The sequence below is a fragment of the Pelodiscus sinensis genome, chromosome 1, assembly GCF_052426305.1.
Source record: "Pelodiscus sinensis isolate ZL-2025 chromosome 1, ASM5242630v1, whole genome shotgun sequence".
Taxonomy (NCBI): domain Eukaryota; kingdom Metazoa; phylum Chordata; order Testudines; family Trionychidae; genus Pelodiscus; species Pelodiscus sinensis.
Genome location: NC_143052.1, coordinates 155,975,999 through 155,994,663, shown reverse-complemented (window position 1 = coordinate 155,994,663; position 18,665 = coordinate 155,975,999). Strand labels below are relative to the sequence as shown.

General features: G+C 39.9%; 1 protein-coding gene across 4 annotated transcripts in view; it reads right to left on the bottom strand.

Moving 5' to 3' along the window:
• Positions 1-18,665, bottom strand: part of TFG (trafficking from ER to golgi regulator) — a 34,620-nt gene that overhangs the window by 9,557 nt on the left and 6,398 nt on the right. For 3 of the 4 annotated variants that reach the window (XM_075907608.2, XM_075907597.2, XM_075907627.2), the window contains 4 exons: positions 17,384-17,591; positions 9,404-9,487; positions 4,023-4,169; positions 1,316-1,483 (listed from right to left, as the gene is read on the bottom strand). In XM_075907608.2, coding sequence (XP_075763723.1) covers positions 1,316-1,483; positions 4,023-4,169; positions 9,404-9,487; positions 17,384-17,591 — 607 coding nt within the window. The remainder of the gene's footprint in view (positions 1-1,315; positions 1,484-4,022; positions 4,170-9,403; positions 9,488-17,383; positions 17,592-18,665) is intronic. The other variant, XM_075907619.2, reaches the window with a different exon arrangement.

Genomic DNA, 18,665 nt, shown 5'->3' with positions numbered 1-18,665 from the left:
TATTTGTTGTTTTTCAAGTTTATCATGCACAGACTAACTCGGCTACCCCCTGAAGTTCTAAAATGGAAGCTTATAGGAAATTAGGGGTTTAGGTTGGCAATTTTTTCGCATAAGAAGAGTGGGATTCCAATTTTACTTCATAGCAAGTTACAGTTTATAAGAGATTGACAAAGGCTTTATTGCCACTAATATAAAAATGGGAGATTACACTGTTTTGATTTTAGAGGCAACACATTAAATACAATAGATGTCTGAGCCAACAAAATAATAAATTTCAAAATTAAGAAACCTCCCACTAGTAAATCACTGCAACTCAGTGTAGGTGGCAGCCCTTACACGATTAAGCCACAAGGCTGTCACTTGGTTCTCAATCTGTTGTATTCCAAATAGACTGATACAGGATTATCCAAAGTGCTGAAATTCCTGCATAAAGTATCTTTACAGCTATAAAATCTAAGTACAGAAAACAAACCCTGTAGACTGACAGCCTAATTTCACACATCAATGCTCGTGTGTTGACCTTAATTTTGTTTAAGGGATTTAAGATGATATTAATATGTTTTCTTTTCAGGAATACCTGTCTGGAATGTTTGAATCAGCTGGTGATGAGTATGTAGTCAGTGTTTAGTCCTATCTAACCTTTGCATAGATATTGTACTAGCTCTGAAAGTATTATTGTCAAGACTTAATTTAGTAACAATACTTTGATTAACAATACTTAGTACTGTAAATACTTGCTTCTTTTGTTATATCCTTTAAACAGAATTTAGAATCATTATAAATGTTTATTTTAAATAGCAATGGAGAGTTAGTTTGTTTGAATTTCTGACCAGTATTTGCCACTCTAACAAACATGTGAAACTCAAAGTCAAGTTGACTCAAAGGTTTGTTTGGTTTATTGATGTTACTTAAGTGAGAGATTTAAACAAAAACACAAAGGCCTAACTTGCATAAGCAGGTGCAAATCCCTAGATTTAATTCAGCTGTGCCCACTTATTTAAGCAGGCTCAAAAACTTTACATTAATAGTAAGCTGATAGTTTTAGTTTAAGTTACTATAAGATATTTTTGCTCTCCACATATCTAAAAACAATGCAATATAAATGTGTTACATATATTCATCAGAAATGGTAAGCCAATTCAATCCAGGCAGTTAAAAACTACCACATTATGGGATTCTGTAAAAACAAAGTACTGAATAGAAATAGTAACCTAACACATTCAAACCACAAAGTAATTTAATAACAAGACTGAAGTTTTAACTGCCAACAATAAAAATCTGTTGCGCTTATTTTCAATAAAATATATATCCTTACCAGACACCTGATCATCTGTCAGCCCAAATGCTGACATGACATTTTTGTTGATTTCATCTTGATTTTTTAATGGATCAAAAGCAGACATACTTGCTGCTATAACTTGAGTAGAAGGCTTGACAGAAGAGTCAGTAGCAGCAGGTTTTTCTTCATTACCATCCACAGCGTCTAAAAACATAGCAAGAGATCTGTACATAGCAAGAGATCTGTTTGTCACATCCACCAATTACAAATTTCTGGAAAAGGCTTATAAATTTGAAGTACCATTTTGTAACAAGGAAACAGAGGGAAATGTTCCATGGCAGCTCATATATATAAAACTTAAAGTAAATTTTAAAAGCTGCACTCAACTTGTAACTCTCGTCAGAATAACTGGAGAATTAAGATTTTCTACATACCCACTGCAGAGGTCAATAGGAAAAGGTTCAGTCTTAACTCACTTCTGAAGCAGAATTGCATAGTACACAAACTGATTTAAACTGTAAGCTCATTGGGGCAGGGCCCTTTTTTGTTCTATTTGTGTAGCCCCAAGCATAATGGGTTCCTGGTTCAAGACTGGGACTCCTAGACTGAATAGTATTACAAATACTAAAAAAATACCCTGAGAACTACAGCCTTATTCTATTTATAATCATACTCCCTGGGCTCTAATCTGGCAACTACAGTCTTAAATCAGACTTATCTGTTAGTTCTAGATCTAAGGCACAAGAAATTGTAAGAAAATCACACGTATAATTACAAAAGCATCTATCTTTTAGTAGATTAAAATTGCCAATAAAATCATAAAAGTAGCAGCATATATCATTCCAAAAAAGGATGTGTGCCATGCAGGAACTATAACTAGGGAAATACTCCCATCCTTCTAGACGGTGTTAGAACCTGTCAGCCCTCACATGGATTGCTTGTCAATACAAGAGAGGTTCCTGTTGGAGTTTCCCATCAGAAGCTCAATTTGCCTATTCTAGATGCCCTCTTTTTAGATCTCGATTCTGTCTACACCTACAGTATGTACTTGTACATGCTGTCATTGTCCCTCATGTGCTCTCCCTGATCTATGTCTCCTGGAGACAAGGAGGGACCCCAAATTTGATGGGCTATACACATTGATGTATCGCCTTCTAGTCAAGGCATGTGTTATGAACACATTTTAGCTATTACAGCACTTTTACAATTATATTTAATTTCCCCATATCTGCTTCCACAGTATTAGTAGTTTCTGCCTCTTTTCTCAAAATCTTAGGGCATTACATCATTTTAAGTCACCCCTTTCTTATATCCAAGGCCTAAAATAGCTAAGCTAAATCTTGCAGGCTTCAGCCTTCATTTTCTTTGTACCTTCAGCTTGTCTGACCTATCACTTAATTCCTCTAAATGTTACTTACTTTTATAAGTTGCTTAAGTACATTTTTATAATTCTGTGCATTAATCTTAACATATCACAAGTACATATCAAGTACCTTGATTAACCATAACACGAAACAATAAATGAACACAAAAAATAAAAAATAAAATCATTGGCTACAGAGCCCAAGACTTCTTCCTAAACCTGAAGCAAGTGCCTGCTTTTCTAAATTGTCCCAGCATAGGACAGCTAGCACAGAGGAAGGTGCCCAATAGAGGGGGAAAACAGGTAACTTAAGTGTTTGGTGTTACTGTATCTTTTATTATTTTAAGTACTCAAAATAGGGTACAGTTTTGTGCTTATCAAAACGAAACTGCACTAACCCCAGAAAATCCATGTCAGATATCTTGTTGCTATTACTCAAAATGGAGCAACCACTTAAGCTCAAATCCTTTTCAGTTTATGCTTCAAAAATCAACTGCTCCCAACTGGTTATTAATCCCCATAAAAGACCATGCACCCTGACAATTACTACTGAATTATCAGTATTTGTTTTCTTTCATTTTAAGAAACATCACATCTTTTAGGCACAATAAATATATTACTACTTACCCAACTCACAGGGGTGTTTAAATTACCTAAATAATCTCTCTCTATATATAATTTTTTTCCCTGCTGCCAGGCAGGAGCCACACAGCTTCCCCTCTCTGGAACTCTGGGAGGGGGAAGACTGGAAGCCGCCCACCCTCCCCGCTTCTTTGGGGGAAGGAGGAGCAGCGCACCCTCCCTGCTGCTCTGGAGGGCAGAGCAGGGGCCAGGAGCCATGTGCCCTCCCCTCCCCCTACTCCCAGTTCCGTTTCACAACACCTCGGCCGAGAACTGTTCACTCATACCCCCTGCGCCAAGCTGGGGCTCCACACCACTACTCACTCACCCCTTCCACCGAGACTCTGCACCTCCAACCTGCTCCTACTCCCACCCCTGCTCTTGCACCCTCCCCCCAGCCAGACACTCTGCTCCCAGCCCATTCCTGCACCCTTTCCCTGGCCAGACACCTACCCCCAAGAGAGGGAAGAGCTGGTGGGCATAGCAAGCAGGGGGAGCAGACCCCTAGTTACTCTGGAAGATAACAGTATCTTCAAATAACCAGTTAGGAAATAGTCAATATTTCTTAACTTGGTACAATACTCCTCCTAGTTAAAAGACTAAGACGAGTACAATAAGTAAGTAACCTTAAGAGAACTGACAGTGTAAGCTTCCAAAACAGGAGCTGAAAAGCAGTCTTCAGACTGACAGAATTAGTAGGCAAGACTCTTTCTTGCAATAAGTAGAAGCACAGTTTGACAACAGAATTGCCCTACCTACCATTTTCAGGTAGGCTAGTAGAAAGCCCTGGTTCAGCAGGTGGTTCTAAACAATCCAACAAGCGATTCACTTTGTTGCGAAGTTCAATCAGCTCTCGACGGAGATATTTCACTTGATTGGATTCTAGAGGTCTTGGCTGCCCATTAACTATAAAACAGTAATTAAAGAAATGAACTGAGTGAACTTAGTAACATTTATTTATGCAGGCACAGGTAAAACAGCATTCATACACAGCAGTATTTTTAGATATTGTTCTTTATATCTGACATCTGTCTCTTTGCAGGAGGCAGTTTAAAACTCAAGTGTATTGTAGGCACTGTAGGCATTTCTACATTGTAAGTTATAAACGGAAACAGACTGAATTCCTACAATCCAAAATACAATTTACCATAACTCAATTTAGCATCTTATTGCACATTATCAGAGCTGTATGGAGAAGAAAGGATGTTAACTAATGGGCAATTCACTAGTCGAGTAGTCGATGGAATTCCCATCGACTAGTTGATAGGCACTTCCATATTCCTCCTTTGAATTATACAAGAGCCCCCGCTGGGGGTCTTGTACATTTCAAAGGAGGAATATGGAACTCCTCTTGCAGCCCAGGGCCAGAGGGAAGTCCCGCTGACTCCGGGCTCCATGAGGGCGCTTACCCTTTGAAATGCACAAAAGCCCACAGCATATTTCAAAGTGGAAGTAGCCTCATGGAGCCCAGAGTCAGCTGGACTTCCTGCTGGACCCTGGCTGCACGTGGTGTGCCAGCTTTGAAATGTACAAGAGTCCCCCAGCAGGAGCTCCACATAGCATTTCAACGCTGAAGTGCCCTCATGGAGCCTGGGGTCAGTGAAGGACTCCCAGCTGACCAAGCTCCGTGCGGCATTTCCACAGAACCCGGAATCCCCAGCTGATCCCAGGCTCCCATGCATTTCAAAGTAGCAGCGCCGCATGGAGCCTGGAATCAGCTGGGGACTCCCCAGCTGACTCCAGGTTCTGCGGAAATACCACAGGGAGCCCCGGGTCATTTAGGGAGTCCCCAGCTGACCCTGGGCTCCACGCAGCTCTGCAGCTTTGAAACACCATGGCAGCGTTTCAAAGGGGCAGCACTACACAAAGCCTGGGATCAGCTGTGCAGCGCTGCCCCTTTGAAACACCACCACAGCATTTCAAAGTGGGACTGCCATCTCTTCTTCCCTCCTCTCCCCCCCTATGCTGCCTCTATTGATAGAGGCAACTGGGGGGGGGGGGGGAAATTGACTAGTTGACTGGACTACCCAATTAAGCAAATGCTTATCGGATACTCAACTAGTCCTTAACATCCTTATGGAAAAGTTTGTATGCATCAGCCTGGAAGATGCTTCAGTCAACCAAGAATTTATTCTTTCAGTTACCAATTTTTTCCTGATCTTTTAGTTTCAGCAATTTAAGTGTTAATTGTAAATAGCAGGTTAAAAAAAAAAAGGTTAGTTTTGTTTAAGTTGTCAGTGTCCCTTAAAATAGTCAGGAACAGTTTAAGAAATTCAAATAAACATATGCTAATGTCTGTGCAAAACCAGCTGTGATGAGAGCCTAAATAAGAATGGGTTGCTTAACAATCTTCAAAATGTACTTTTTGAACAAGAAAACTTTCCACTACAACTATCCTATGGTTTTTCCATCCACTTACTGTAGGTTTACACAGGCATTAAAAAAAGCTCTGACTGGCCTGGGTGAACTTACTTGGGCTCATGCTCCAGGACCTAATAATTGCTGCATACAAACTCAGGCTGCAGTCAGAGCCTTAGAACTCTGTGAGGGTAAAGGGTCCCAGAGCTTGGGCTCCCATCCAAGCCCAAGACCCACAAGCTCCAGTCAGCCATTCCATGCCAGCTCTAACTGTGATGCAGGTCTTTTATCCCTGTGTAAATATACCCTCTGGATTCAAACTCCTTACGTGTGCTTGCCAGTTCCACTTGTTTTTCCTTGTTAATTTAACCTTAAACCATCATTGGAGAAGCAGAAAGGACGTCTATATGCACTGGCAGCACCTATATGCAATGCCAGCACTGGAGTAGTTGCTCTGAGGAGCATCATTCATTTGCCACTGTACTTCCTAAGTGCGTGCATGGCACAGTAACAATTAGTGATGTGAGGTGAATATATTCTCCAAAAGATTATTTCCCGAGAATTTTTGAGAATTTTCTAATTTTTCATTTCCTCCTGAAATAATATATTGTATTAAACTTTTAGAACACCCTGAATGTTAAAGAGCTTTCTTGATCATTCGAGATAGTTTGAGAACGTTATAGAACGTTGCAGAATGTTATGGAACTTTCTAGAACATTCATGAGTCAGGAATTTTGACTGTTATGGAACTTTCTGGAAGCATCACAAAAAGTATATGAAGAGGCAATAACAGATTTATTCTCTTTTGTGAAAGGTGTAATTGTGTTTTCATCAGTATGAAAAGAAGAACTAAGCCTAAAAATGATGTGTGGGATTATTTCCTTCATAAAACAGTTAAAGACAAAGTGTTATATGAATGCAAGTGCTGCATACATCAGAAGTACGACAAGAATGAGAAAGCATGTTTCCAATTGTTTGAAGACTCCTGCTTATATCAAGGAAAAGGCAACAATTCTCAGAGTCCAGAAGCAGATCATCTCAACCATCAACTGCATCAACATCTGTAGAACACTGTGATAGTGATAGTGAATTTACATCACCACGTTCTACATCTAGTTCAGCCCAGGTGTCTCACTCTAAGTCGCAACTTTGATTCTATGAATGAAACTGAAAACAAAGTGTTGGGTGAATTTTTTGCACAAGCTATATTCTCATCGGGATCGCCTCTTTCACTGGTTGAAAACGAAGATTGGATTACTTTCATGCAAAAACTGAGACCATCTTACAAGATGCCATCCAGGTACACACTTTCTAACAAACTTTTGAAAGCTGAATATCAACGTGTTGATGCTCTTATAAAAACAAAAATTGCTGAAGCCTCTTCTCTTGCACTGCAGTGTGATGCTTGGAGCAACCGAAGAGATGAATCTGTTATAAATTTTATTATATCAACACCCCAAACCAGTGTTTTACAAGACAGTGGCAACCGATGTTGAACGCCATTCTGCTGAGTATATGGCATTCCGTATGGAAGAAATAATGACAGACATAAGCACTGAAAAATTTGGTGCCATTGTCACTGATAATGCTGCAGCAATGGTGAAATCCTTATCAATGCTTAACAAAAAATACAATCACATTGCTATGTACACTTGTGCTGCTCATACACTAAATTTGCTAATTGGTGACATCAGTAACTTAAAATCTGTTAAAGAAACTGAAGCTACCTGTAAAACTATTGTGAAGGAAATTAAATCGCAAGTTTTACGTGCTCATTTTACTGCATTTCAAAAAGAGAAAAATCAAACTTGTGCACTTAAATTGCCAGTTAAAACTAGGTGGGGTTCCATTTCATATTGTTTGAAAATCTTATTGAAATAAAAAAATGTCTTAAAATGCCTTGCTGTTGCCTTGCATGAAGATTTACAGACTAAAACTGAGAAAACATACCAGGAATTCAATCCTGGGTGAAGATGTATTTTGGGTACAGGTCCAAAAACTGCATGCACTGATAAATCCTGTTGTTAAATGGATTACGCTGCTTGAAGCTGACCAGCCAAAAATGAGCAAAGTTCCTGAATGTTTCAGAGAATAAAGCGATCATTTTGATAGGCTACTTCCCAAAAGTCTACTTACCAAACAAGAAAAACAGGATGTGATGAAAAGCTTTGGAAAAAGAAGAGATATGGCTCTAAAAGACATTCACTATGCTGCAAATATTCTAGATCCAAAATTCAGTGGTGAGTGCCTTACTAGAAATGAACAAGTACAAGGAACTGAATTCATCGATAAATTAGTCACAAGAATGTATGGCACTGATCACTCAGCAAAAGTCATTGCAGAGCTTCCAGAGTATCGTGCTAAAGAAGGTTTTTTTTGGAAAATCATACGTAACAAAATCAGCTGGCTCAGTAGATGCAGTAACATGGTGGAAAGGTATTTGCTATGGATCAAAATTAGGGAAAGCAGCAATCAACATATTGAATATGCCACCAACAACGGCAGCAACTGAAAGAAGTTTCAGTACTTACAGTATCATTCATAATGCAAAAAGAAACAAGTTAACACAAGAAAAGGCAGGCAAGCTAACATTCATAGCCCATAATATAAAGCTTCTTAAAAACCCAAATGATGCTTTGTTGAAATCCCCAAGAGAAAAAAGGGGACAGAACCAGAGAAATGAGGAAGAAGAAATTGATGATGCTGAAGAGAAAGAAGTCGTCGAAGAAGAGGATCTATATGAGGAGAAGGAGGAAGAGATAGGAATATATAGGTCAGATTCAGAAAGTGCAGATTTTGATTAGACTTGTATTGAATCCAGAAAGTTAAAAATATTTGTATCCTGCAACAGAAGATTTGTAATAAAAGTTATAGTAATTTAAACCTCTGTATTTTTTTCTTTACTTTCCCAAATTTTAATTTTAATAATTGGAAACTTTCATGATTCTTGAAGTTTTATTAGAGAAAGACATTATAAAAACAGTAAAATTCTTTTTAAACTATTTAACAAGTATTTAAGAGAAAATTCTCAAAAATTCTCACATTGGAGAATATTCTCTGAAAGTTTATTCCCGAGAATTTAACATCAGTAGTAACAATCACCACAAATCAAAGTGGAACAGACATCCACTCTTTCTGCTCCTTAATATAAGGACAGAATGCACAAAGCCAGCATCATAATAGCGCAGAGGACTCTTTAGGTCTCTTGACAGAAGGGTGCTTACTATTGTATGAGACTATATATCAAGCCTACTTATTGCCTAAAAAGTGGCCATTGGCTCAAAGAGAGAGTTCCTTAAAAGGGACAGAGGCAACTTGAAATCTATTGAATTTTTAAAACAATAAAATGACTTGACTTAATCTTCTGCATAATGCCTATCAGAAGCCCTCTTTCTGTAGTTTTAGAATCACATTTTCTTGCTTTTCTCTCCTATCTTGCTGTGTGGAAGACCCACGCCAATCAGGGAAAGTGAATGGTTGTGTGGGGAAACAACAAAATTCCCTGAACAATCCCCTGCAAAATGAATTAAATAAAGCTACAAAAATATTTTGCCTCCTAACTTGCAATTTCTGTAAGCTTAAACATCTCTTACAATAGTAGGGAGAGCTATTTCAGGCAGCAAGACAATTTTTAAACGTATGGCATCCTTTTAATTATAAACATCCTTCATTGAAGGAAATATCACCAGCATACATAAAGCTACGGGTGGACTCTTGTGCCCAAAGAAGAGAGCCTACTTCCCTAATTTAAAAAAAAAGTGACATAAAACATATGTACTTACCAAATAATGTCAGTTTAAGTATCCTACTGCACTGAATTGCAAAGGAAAGATCTGAGCTATCAAAAATTGTTATAAGATCTCCATCTGTAAAGAATTTTAAAAAATAGTTAATATTGAACAGTAACATGAAAAGGCCCAACACCCATTTAGAGTAAGATGCTTACTTCCTACAAATTATAACCATAAATTTGTTAAATTTGGTTTTCAAGCAACTAGAAAAAAAAAGAGATAGTTATGTGTAATATTACAAGCATGTTATACAACAAATTATGGACTAATGTAAAATCTTAAAATGGACAGAGTTAATATATTTTTTTCTAAATAACCCCGTCCTTTAAGTCTTAATGGGATGACCAAAGGTAATCTATAAATTGCTATTTAAAGCAGATTTGGAAAAATATTCCTTTCAAATGAAACCAAATCAACTGAAGAAATCACAAGAGCAGTCACATTTAAAGTAACGTTTTTAATAAAGCTCAGATTAAAAACACAGAATAAAACTTACAAGATGAGACTGCTTTTGGGAAAGAAAGGAATATTTTAATGATACATTGTTTTTCATCCAAAGATCTGGAAATGCTTTACAAGTACATTAAACCTCACAGGATCTCTGTTTACTGATAAGGCAACTGAGGGACTAAGACGATAAATGACATTCAGGATTACAATGCAAGGGAGAGCTAGGAATAGAGTGCAGTCCTAACTCAAGTCCCCTATCCTAATCATGCTTCCTTCCCAAAGAACTACTTGGAGGCCATTAGCACCCTGTTCTACATTTTTGGATAATGTTCTAAAAATGCAGATAGCTTTACAGCACAAACAACAAGGGTGAAAAATAATAATAATGCTCTTAAATGTCATTAACCTTTCGATATGCACTCTGAGTAAAGATCTGATTGAAAGCTGATAAAGGTACTACAGTACTAATTAGTGTCACAATCATAAGGCAGAATGACAGGCTCTCAACAGATCATCAAGCCCCCAGTCCTCTATGCTGAGGCAGGGCCAAGAAAGCCATCCCTGGCAAATGTTTGTCCAACTTGTTCTTTAAAACCTCCAACGATAAGGTTCCACAACCACTGTGATTGCTTCCAAAGATCTTAATATTATACTCCTACCACAAGGACAACTGACATATTTCTGACACTATGTAAGGGTTGTTCTATCATACTGGCTCCCAACCTTTTTGATACCAGGGACCAGCAAACCCATTCACAAGCTTTTGGTGCACTGGTAACATCTGCATATTCATTATGCAAATGCTGGAAATGCAAACATGCAAATAAAACATTACCAGTCTGCCAAAAGCCCAGCCCCCACAGCCAGCCACCAACCCCAGAGGCCCCTGCACTCAACCCTCCTGTCCCAGCCTCCTGCCCTCCAAGCCCCCCAGTGCCAGTCCCTCTCCCCCCGCCCTTTAGAATTTCCTACCACCAGACTACCCCGGTACCAACCTCCCTACCCCGGTACCAACCTCCTGGGTACCAACCCAGTGCCAGCCCCCAATTAGTCCCAAATCCAGAGCCTCCCAGTGCCAGAACTGCCTCCACAGCCCGCCCTACTACTAGCTCAGCCTCCATATCCCAGCCAAGTACTAGACCCGTCCCTGCAGCCCAACAGTGCCTGCCCTGCCCCGCTCACCTAGCTTTGTGCTGCTGTCCGCATTGCGGCAGCTCTAGGGGTCGGGGCACACTGATGTTTTATCAGTCTTTAAGTGTTTCCTGACTCTGTTGTTTGCTAATTAATGGTTCTTATCTGCCCCCTTTGACTATCTAGTCTTTAGGTGCTTATAGACTCGGCTTTACCTTGATTTATTTTTTACCCACTGCGCCTTTTCCTATTCCTCCCCCCGACTCCCAATTTTCCCTTCTTCCACCACCTTCTCCCATCTCCCCTATTTATTTTGGTCCCAGACATCCAACACTCCAGTCATCTGATCAAGTGGGCTGTGCCCATGAAAGCTCATGATACCATTTACATGTTTTATTAGTCTATAAAGTGCTACCAGACCATTTGCTGTTTTTTCAGTTTGCCTGTACCTAACTTGGCTTCCCCTGAAGCTTCAGCGTCTAAGGAAGTCCTGGGCAAAATACGACCAGATCCTGCCCACGGAGGCAACAGAGAGCCCCCAACTCGATTTTTCTGTGGATCAGTGGCCCCCAACACAAAAAAGGTTCCCCACCCCTATTGTAAAGGCATAGTATTAGGAATAGGGTGAGGTAAGGAGAAAAAAAATGCCCTTGAATGAAATGATTAGATTTTCTTAATTATGTAACAGTATTTTTTGTTTTAAGTTAAACTGAAACAAAAACAAAAAATCAATTGATCTCTTACTATAAGGAGCCATTTTTAAAGGACGTAGAATACTTAGGATTCTTGATTTTGTGTTGGATTATCCTCACCACCCTAATTCGGAGAGAACTGCATAACTAGAATTCTACTGACCACTTATCTCTTCAGCATTCTTACTGTGTTCCAAAGGATTCTAGACTATTTCATTACTGCCAGCACGCACAGACACAAGAGAAAAGAAAGCAGAAGGGAAGCCACGTTTGCTTAGGGATCTATAAAAAAAACCTTCCAATCTCCTCCCAGTGGTCTCTCCATGATGAAGGCAGAGAAGTACAAGTCTACATGAAGAATAGTGATAGAGATGCAGCCGTGTTAGTCTGGTGTAGCTGAAACAATAAAACACCACTTGTCATCACCTACAGTCCTCAACTTAAACCCGTCCAATGCATTATCAATAAACTACAACCTATACTGGAACAGGATACTACACTCCGAGAGGCTCTGGGAGACAGACCCATAGTCTCCTATAGACTACCACCTAACCTCAGGATTATTCTTACCAACAACCACAGGACATATCACACTAACATCAACCCTGGAACTTTCCCTTGCAACAAACCCCGGTGCCAGCTTTGTCAACATATTTACTCTGCTGACACCATTATTGGACCTAACCATGCCAGTTACAAGATCAAGATCAAAATGGCAAATGAAATTTAATGTGGATAAGTGTAAAGTAATGCACATCGGGAAAAATAACCCCAACTATACGTATAGTATGATGGGGGCTAATTTGGCTACAACAAATCAGGAAAGAGATCTTGGAGTTATCGTGGACAGTTCTCTGAAAACTTCCATGCAGTGTGCAGCGGTGGTCAAAAAGGCAAATAGGATGCTAGGAATTAAGAAAGGGATAGAAAATAAGACCCAGAATATCTCACTGCCCCTGTATAAAACTATGGTACGCCCACATCTTGAATACTGTGTACAGATGTGGTCTCCTCACCTCAAAAAAGATATTTTGGCCTTCGAAAGGGTTCAGAAAAGGGCAACTAAAATGATTAGAGGTTTGGAACAGGTCCCATATGAGGAGAGGTTAAAGCGACTGGGACTTTTCAGTTTAGAGAAGAGACTGAGGGGGGATAGGATAGAGGTATATAAAATCATGAGTGGTGTGGAGAGGGCTGATAAAGAAAAGTTATTTATTAGTTCCCATAATAGAAGAACTAGAGGACACCAAATGAAATTAATGGGTAGCAGGTTTTAAACTAATAAAAGAAAGTTCTTCTTCACACAGCATGTAGTCAACCTGTGGATCTCCTTGTCAGAGGAGGCTGTGAAGGGTAGGACTATAATAGAGTTTAAAAAGAAGCTAGATAATTTCATGGAGTTTAGGTCCATAAAAGGCTATTAGCCAGGGGATAAAATGGTGTCCTTGGCCTTTGTTTGTCAGGGGCTGGAGAGGGATGGCAGGAGACAAATCACTTGATAATTGTCTTCGGTCCACCCTCTCTGGGGCACCTGGTGCTGGCCACTGTCAGCAGACAGAATACTGGGCTAGATGGACCTTTGGTCTGACCCAGTACGGCCGTTCTTATAAGAACACAAATTCCTGTTCATCCAGAAATGTAATTTATGCCATCATGTGCCTAAAGTGTCCGTCTGCTGTGTACATTATACAAACGTCTCAGACACTTTGCCAAAGAATCAATGCACACAAAACAGACATAAGACTCTCAGAGAGAAAGCTATTGCCTGCCATTTCAGCCAGACTGATCATTCACTTAATGACCTTAAAACATGCATATTGCTTCAAAGAGACTAACTCCAGACTTCAAGGAGAAGCTTCAGAATTGTCATTTAATCTTAAATTTGACACTTTATGTATGGGTTTAAACAAAGACTAATTATCTCACCCATTACAAAGATAGCTTCCCCAATTATCACCCCTCATATCATTACCTCACAGAAACTTCTCCTATTATCACCCCTATGTCACTACCTCACAGAAACTTACCTTCCGCCCATACCTCCACTCTGTTCTAAAATTTGATTTGTCAATTTCACATGCGTTCACTTTTTTTTTTGATTGTATCACTTTGGTATTTATGGTTGTGCCGATGTTCTTCCACATATTGATCTGAGGAAGTGGGTATGGCCCACGAAAGCTCATCACCTAATAAACCATCTTGTTAGTCTTTAAAGTGCTACATAGTCCTGTTTTTTGTTTCAACAGGACTCATCACTCTTTCAATAAGTAGAACAGGAAGAAATGAGGCAGGTATCTGAAGAGCTCACAAGCCCCAGCTCCTTTCCGAGGAGAGGAGAGAAGCGGGGGACAAAGAGGCTCAAGCTCTTTCTTTCTTCCATGCATTGGGTGGAAAGGAGAAGAACCACAAGGTCAAAAAGGAAAGGAATTTCAGGAGTACCCTGAAAAGAGTTTGGGAAAACCTAATTTTTGTTGTAGCAGAATGCAGCCCAGAATTCGTTAAGGGAATGTTACCTGAAGATATTAACAGAGGAAGGGAAGAGACCAGAAATCTTTTTTTTTATTCATTTCCTAATTCAAAGACTCTAATGTCAGGAGGGATCATTAGATCATGTAGCCTCTACATCACAGGCCATTTAATTTCACCCAAATACCTTGTACTGAGTACAATAACTTCAGTTTGCCTGAAGGATATCTTCCACAAAGGCAGTCAGTTTTGATCTGAAGACATCAAGAGACTGAGAATCAAGTTCTTCCCTTGGTAGTTTGTTCCAGTGGTTAACCATCTCCACTGTTAAAAAATTGTGTCTAATTTCTAATTTGGGTTTGTCTGGCTTCAGCTTCCTGTCATGAGTTCTAATTATGCCTTTCTCTGCTATATATGCACAGGCGTGACTAAACTACCCTTTTCTGGTTACTCTTTGTGGATTGGCCACGGTCATATCCATTAAAAAATATAACTTAAAATATAATAAATTATAAAGTATGAAATAAGTTAAAAACCTTCATATATAAAAGGACAGGTGAAAATGTAGATAGAGATAATGACAACCAATAATCCAAGGTAAAAAAGAAAAAAGTTAAGTACATATAAATATATCAGAATACTCAGAATGGAGCTCCAGGATCACTACTTGTCACTGAACACAGCCACCATATTGGTAATGGCATGAGTCCACAGAAGTTTGCCTTACTCAATTCCAAGGAATTCATTCAGTTCATCATTACTTTGGCTCCGTTTGCCTCAAGCCCCAATTACAAGGCCAAAAATGTGGACATTTCTACTCCCAGTTAATTCTTTAATATCCTTCTCCAAATCAGAGTAATAGGTCGCCTTTTCCCTGTTGGCCCTGCAGTTTCTCCTCCAACAAAAACAATACTGGGCTTATACAAATAGCCATTTTTATCCCTTAAATCGGGTTCCACTATCACCTTCCATCCTAACTTACCTATTTTATCAATAACCGCAGCTACTACCCTATTATGTCTTTTTAACCAAGCATCATTCATTTTAAAAGATTACCCAAATACACATGGGATTCTTTTCCCGTAACCTTCCCACACCATCTACACTAGGGATGTGAATGGTTAATCAGTAAGCCTCATCCTTACCAGGTACCAATTCTAGTTCAACAGTGGGGACTGCAGCAGCTCCCTGACCACTCCAGGCAGGAGACTATTCCAGCTCTGCAGGGCCTGGCCAGTCAGGCATACTCTAAACAACCAGACTTGGTCTGCAGCGAGGGTGCTGTTCCATCCCAGCATAGGCGGAAGGGGGGGAGGGGAGGGGGGAGATGCTGCAGCCCAACAAAGCTGGAGCAACTCTCCAACCTGCCCTCCCTTTAATTAGTTAACTGGTTAAACACTGCCTTTAACCAGTTAACTGGGATTTTACATCCCTAATCTACATGTAGCCAGCATTTCATTTCTCCCTCTAGCTAGCGTTTCTCTGGTAGAGAAAAAATTAGCTCTTAATTGTAGTGCAGCGATAAAGGAAAGGTATTAACCATATTCGATTTAATAAAAAAATATTACTAATTGGGTCATTTGTAAAATTCTTAATCCCAATTCCCTGGCATATGAAGGTGCACCACTTTACAAATTCCACCTCCCTCTACTTTTGAGTTCAGGATAACTGCATAACCTCAACTAAATTTCCCCTTGCATATTTTTATTTATTTATATATAGACGCGCACACACACACACACACACACACACACACACACACACACACACACACACACACACACACACACACACACACACACACACACACACAGAGTTTTTTGGTGGCGATACAGCCCGGAACAGCATACCGTCACCTATTTTCCCAGCACACAGTAAAGGAATGGCATTTCCCCCCCCACACATACTGGCTCCTGTTTTCCTGGCGCCACTCATCTCCTGACAGAAGCCTGCTCAGTACGTGAGGCAGTTTTTTCCCCCCTGGCTCCTACATCACTTTGGCTCTTAAAGGGGCCACAACCACATTTCGACTTCCAACACTTTTGGGGGGGGGGGGGGGGGAAGAGGCACGCTCAACAACTTTGGGGGGGGGAGAAGAGGCACGCTCAACGCTCAACTTTCCTCCCCCCCCCTCAACAAGTTTGAGACTGGAGTACTGGCACCTTTTTTCTTACAAAAAAAGCCACTCGCTCAGACATTTGGACGGACGGACGAGCACGCACGCACACGCACACACACACCCCCAACCATCATGAGAAGCAATGGGCCTTCTTTACTTCTGAATTAACAGTCCCTTCTAGTTGTGCACTGAGGGAGATGTAAAACTGATATAAAATTAAAGGACCCCTTAGTACCTGGTATTTTCTTCTAAGTGAAAATATACACTGTAGTTAAAGAGTCATCTGTCTTTTTGATAATCTAAATGAGGGGTGGGGAATCTTTTTTGGGTAAATTCACTGACCCATAGAAAAATTGGCCTGGTACCACATGCAAAAAGGAAGAAAAAAAAAGCCAACCAAAAAACCCACAAACCCAAAAATCCCATCCTGACAGACATATCCCCCAACTGACAGGCAGGAAAAAAAGAAGACACTCACCTCAGTCATGCAACATTACTCCCACATCATTATGAAAACATTTTGAGTCATGCCTACTACCAATCCCAACAAGTCCCCACTAGAAACTACCCAACCCAATGAAAATTCCCCACTGACAATTACTTTTTGATCTGTCAGCCAGTTCTTAAATCTATGTGAGGGCCAGAGGAAACCCTGTTCCAACCAGAGATGTAAAATAGCCAGCTACCAAATTGACCCACCAAAATGACCACAGATAGCTCTTCATCGACCCTATTACTCTATCCCAGACAAAAATAGTGTAGAGTTTCTTCCATCACTACACCCTCTCCACCAGTGTAGAGCCCACAGAAAAAAACAACAACTTAAGGTACACTGACTCCAGCTACGTTATTCCCATAGCTGGGGTTGCACAGCTTAAGTCAACTTTCTGTTATAGTGTAGATGTAGCCAGAGATTACAGGAGGTTAGAGCCATGGTTCTTTTTTGTAACCTTCTAATCCTTCAGGAAATGCTTTTACACACTGGAATAATCTCATAATGTAAATGTATACATCTCAAGGGCAGAAACATCCAGAAACAATTCTAAAAAATATTTTTATGACAGTTTGTAGTCTCACAAAAACACTATAATACTAATAATATGCAAACCTTACCTTCATCCTTATACTTTATTGTGACTTCATCATTACTCAGAAGTTTTCCTCTGAAAACTCTCTGCATCATCAGCACTAGCTCATCATAGGTGATGTCCTCATTATGAATTGGAATTCTCCTAATATCCTCCCCCAGTTGAGCTTTAATAATCAGCTTCCCACTTAAATCTAGTTGTCCATTCATGATGGATTCTGGATTGCCTATAATCTGTTAACAAAAAAACATTAACACGACATCTTTTAGAAAATGATTTGTTTCACAACCACCATAGCCCGACACAGTACTTGTAACTTCCTGGATTTCAGAAACATTATGAGACTATTCTCTAGGGCAGCTTTCTTGGACACATCTCTACCAAATTAACAATTGAGAGAACATAGTTTATCAGGCATTTCACAACTCTTCATGTACAAAATGAAGATTTACAAAATGAGATATTCAAAAAGTTATCCTCTCTGTTTTAAGCCAAATTTTAAAGTTCTGAGATGGAAATATGGGGTTTTTACTTCCTGTAAAGTTTAAGAACAAAAAAATCTGTTCAATATTTAGCTGTTACCATGTTAAAACATATGCGTTCGAGTAGATATATTTATTGGGGATGTAAATACGCCTTAAAAATTAATGGATTAAACAATACCATTTTAATAGTTTAACCAGGGTCCCACTGTTCCATGGGTCTCCTCCAGCCAGCAGGGGTCCTGACGGCCAGGCCACAACAGGAGGAATTATACCCCCAACCCAGGCCTTCAGTTAACTAGTTACTAGGGATGTGATCGTGAAGGTTAACTGATGAGCCCAGGATCATCGGTTAACCATTTACACGCCTACACTGTTACACACAAACCCACCCATCCACTCAGCCTGCCTTTTATACAGCCAGATTTGATACAGAGGCAGCAGCACACGGAGGGGGGAGGGAGGGAACAGAGGGGTGGAGGTGGGAATAAACAGCTCCATGGGAACTAGTACACGCAGGGAGCTGGTTTAAAAATTCAGGGGTTATTCTCATTTTAACATCCCTACCAGTTACCAGATAAGTATGCCAGTAATGCTAATGCTTACCAGGTAACATTTTACATTCCTAGTATTTACATTTACAATATTTTAAGAATGGCATTTGAGAGAGGCGTGTATTTCATGGAGGTGAGTAACAGTGCAAAAGCACTGCCTTGATACATTAAAAAAGCATGTGATCATCTCTCTAGCTATTTCTATGAGACCTCTATTTCTATCTCACAGTCACAAGCAAAGCAGATAAAATGCAAAGCCCCAGTACTTCAA